The sequence below is a fragment of the Oryzias melastigma genome, unplaced genomic scaffold (assembly GCF_002922805.2).
Source record: "Oryzias melastigma strain HK-1 unplaced genomic scaffold, ASM292280v2 sc00763, whole genome shotgun sequence".
NCBI lineage: Eukaryota > Metazoa > Chordata > Actinopteri > Beloniformes > Adrianichthyidae > Oryzias > Oryzias melastigma.
The window spans coordinates 14,674-16,694 of NW_023417350.1; the positions used below are offsets into that span (position 1 = coordinate 14,674).

Here is a 2,021-nt window from a genome sequence, read left to right on the forward strand (position 1 = left end):
CTCCTCCTCCTCCTCCTCCTCCTCCTCATACCTTGGCCTGTTCCCAGAACTCCTCCCTGTTGATCTTCTTCATCTCCACCTCTGCGTTGGTCTTCTCGTAGACGGTTCCCTGCAGCAGAGAACAGAGCGGTCAGAGCGCCTCCTGCTGGTGGAGGCAGCAGGTCACAGAGGTCAGAGTCCGACCCAGAGACCGCCGGGAACGGCAGCGCTCCGACTCCCTGAAGAGAAATCTGGAGGCTGTTTTCCTGCAGGAGCAGCTCAGTGAGGAGCACCTCCTCCTCCTCTGAAGAGGAGGTGAAGGCTCCTCCTCCTCTGGGAGGACAAATGTCGGAGCACCAGAACCTCCTCGTACCACGTCCGGATGATCTTCCTCTCGGGTCTTGAGGCGGCCCAGGACTGGACTGGCCACCGCCGCCGTCCCGTTGGTCAGCCGCTGGCCGATGGCCGAGGGGTCGATGTCCTCCAGGCTGCTGGCGTTGACGATGACCTCCACGCCCTGAGGAGCAGAACCACAGCTGGACCTTCAGGTTTATGACCAAAGGTCTTCACTCATGCTGACGGATCCTTTGGTGGTCCGCGGGTTTGACGGTTCTCCTGGTTCACTGGCTCACTCAGAGATGGACACGACCAGCAGATGATGAAGGAGGAGATTCATGACATCACAAGTACAGTTTGTGGTTAAAATGTAAAGATCCATGATTGTAGAGTCATGAAAACATTTGACAACAATCACACAAACGTGTTCCGGCGGTGAATCCAGATCCGTTAAGATCTTTTTGATGTTTTTTCTGGTTCTGACCTGGAAGAAGTCGGCGATGGTGGCCACATGGCTCGCACAGGCGCATTTCCGCGCATCCGGGACGTCATCTCCGACCTGCACAAGAGACACACAAACCTGAGAATGCAGAAACAGAGACGACAATCCAAGAGAAACCAAAAGCAGAGGTGGTTCTGTGAGGGCCGTACGACAGTGGAGAGGCGGGATTACATCAGGATCAGTCTGATCCCCTTCATGACAGATGAGATTAGACAGGAATCTCCACAGATGATACTGAGATCTGTATTAATGAACTTTAGGTTTTGTCATGAACCTTAAATTATAAATAAAACACACTCTTTCTTCATGGATAACTTTTTTTTAATTAAAAATATATTTTATTTATAATATACATATTTTTTACTTTGGACAAAAGCAAACACGAGTTCTTAAAAATAAGATACTGTGAATATTAAAATGATAAAAATGACATTTCTTCTGCTCATAAATTACGTTTCCTTCAGTAAACCATCTTTCTTTTCCTTACTTGCTGTTAATCTAATCCAAAACACTGTTGTGCAGGATAAGATGATATGGTTTAAATCTTTAGTTTTTTTAACAAACAGATCTTAGAGAAAATCAAACTTTTTACCAATATTTTGCTCCGGAGGATTCATAGATCACACAGGCCCGTTCAGTGTAATGTCAGAAGATAAACGTTACAGTTTATTCTACAGTTTAGGAGAACTTCAGCCACAAATTCACTAATTTGGACAGACTATTTAAAATGATCAAAATGATTGTTTTTCCTCAACATTGAGGGTAATAGAGTCTGTTCAGTGTTTGAGCCTCGACTGCAGACACTATGGTAGATAAATACGGAGGTTTGATTGGATAGAATCTGGACCAATCAGCAGCTGTCTGACGGCACAAACGTCACCAAACAGAAACTTATGAACGCAAAGTCAAAGATAGAAATACAGTATATCTGAAAACGTTTGGGCTCAAATACAAACAGTTTTTGAAAGAAAAAAAAGTTTGTAAACTTCAAAATATTTTCTGGAAGCAAAAAGTTTTTGAAAGCAAATATAATATATTTTAATTTGTATATTATAACCCTTATGCTTAAAACTTGACATTTTGGTTACAATTTAAAACATTTGATCTTAAAACTGACTTTTGTTCACATCATGGTGGCAGAAAAATGACGTCAGACTGACAGACTGACAGCTGGGTGAACACAGAGATACTGCGGATCAGGAAT

The 2,021-nt window shown here is 43.7% G+C and overlaps 1 protein-coding gene across 1 annotated transcript in view; it reads right to left on the reverse strand.

Moving 5' to 3' along the window:
- The window catches only part of LOC112140762 (drebrin), a gene marked incomplete at its 5' end in the record, with an annotated part of 4,896 nt that extends 4,022 nt beyond the window's left edge, over window positions 1-874 (reverse strand). Inside the window, 3 exon segments of the mRNA XM_036211170.1 lie at window positions 32-109; window positions 353-496; window positions 800-874. Of these exon segments, the coding sequence (XP_036067063.1) occupies window positions 32-109; window positions 353-496; window positions 800-874 (297 nt within the window).
- Between the last annotated feature and the right edge of the window lie 1,147 nt (window positions 875-2,021).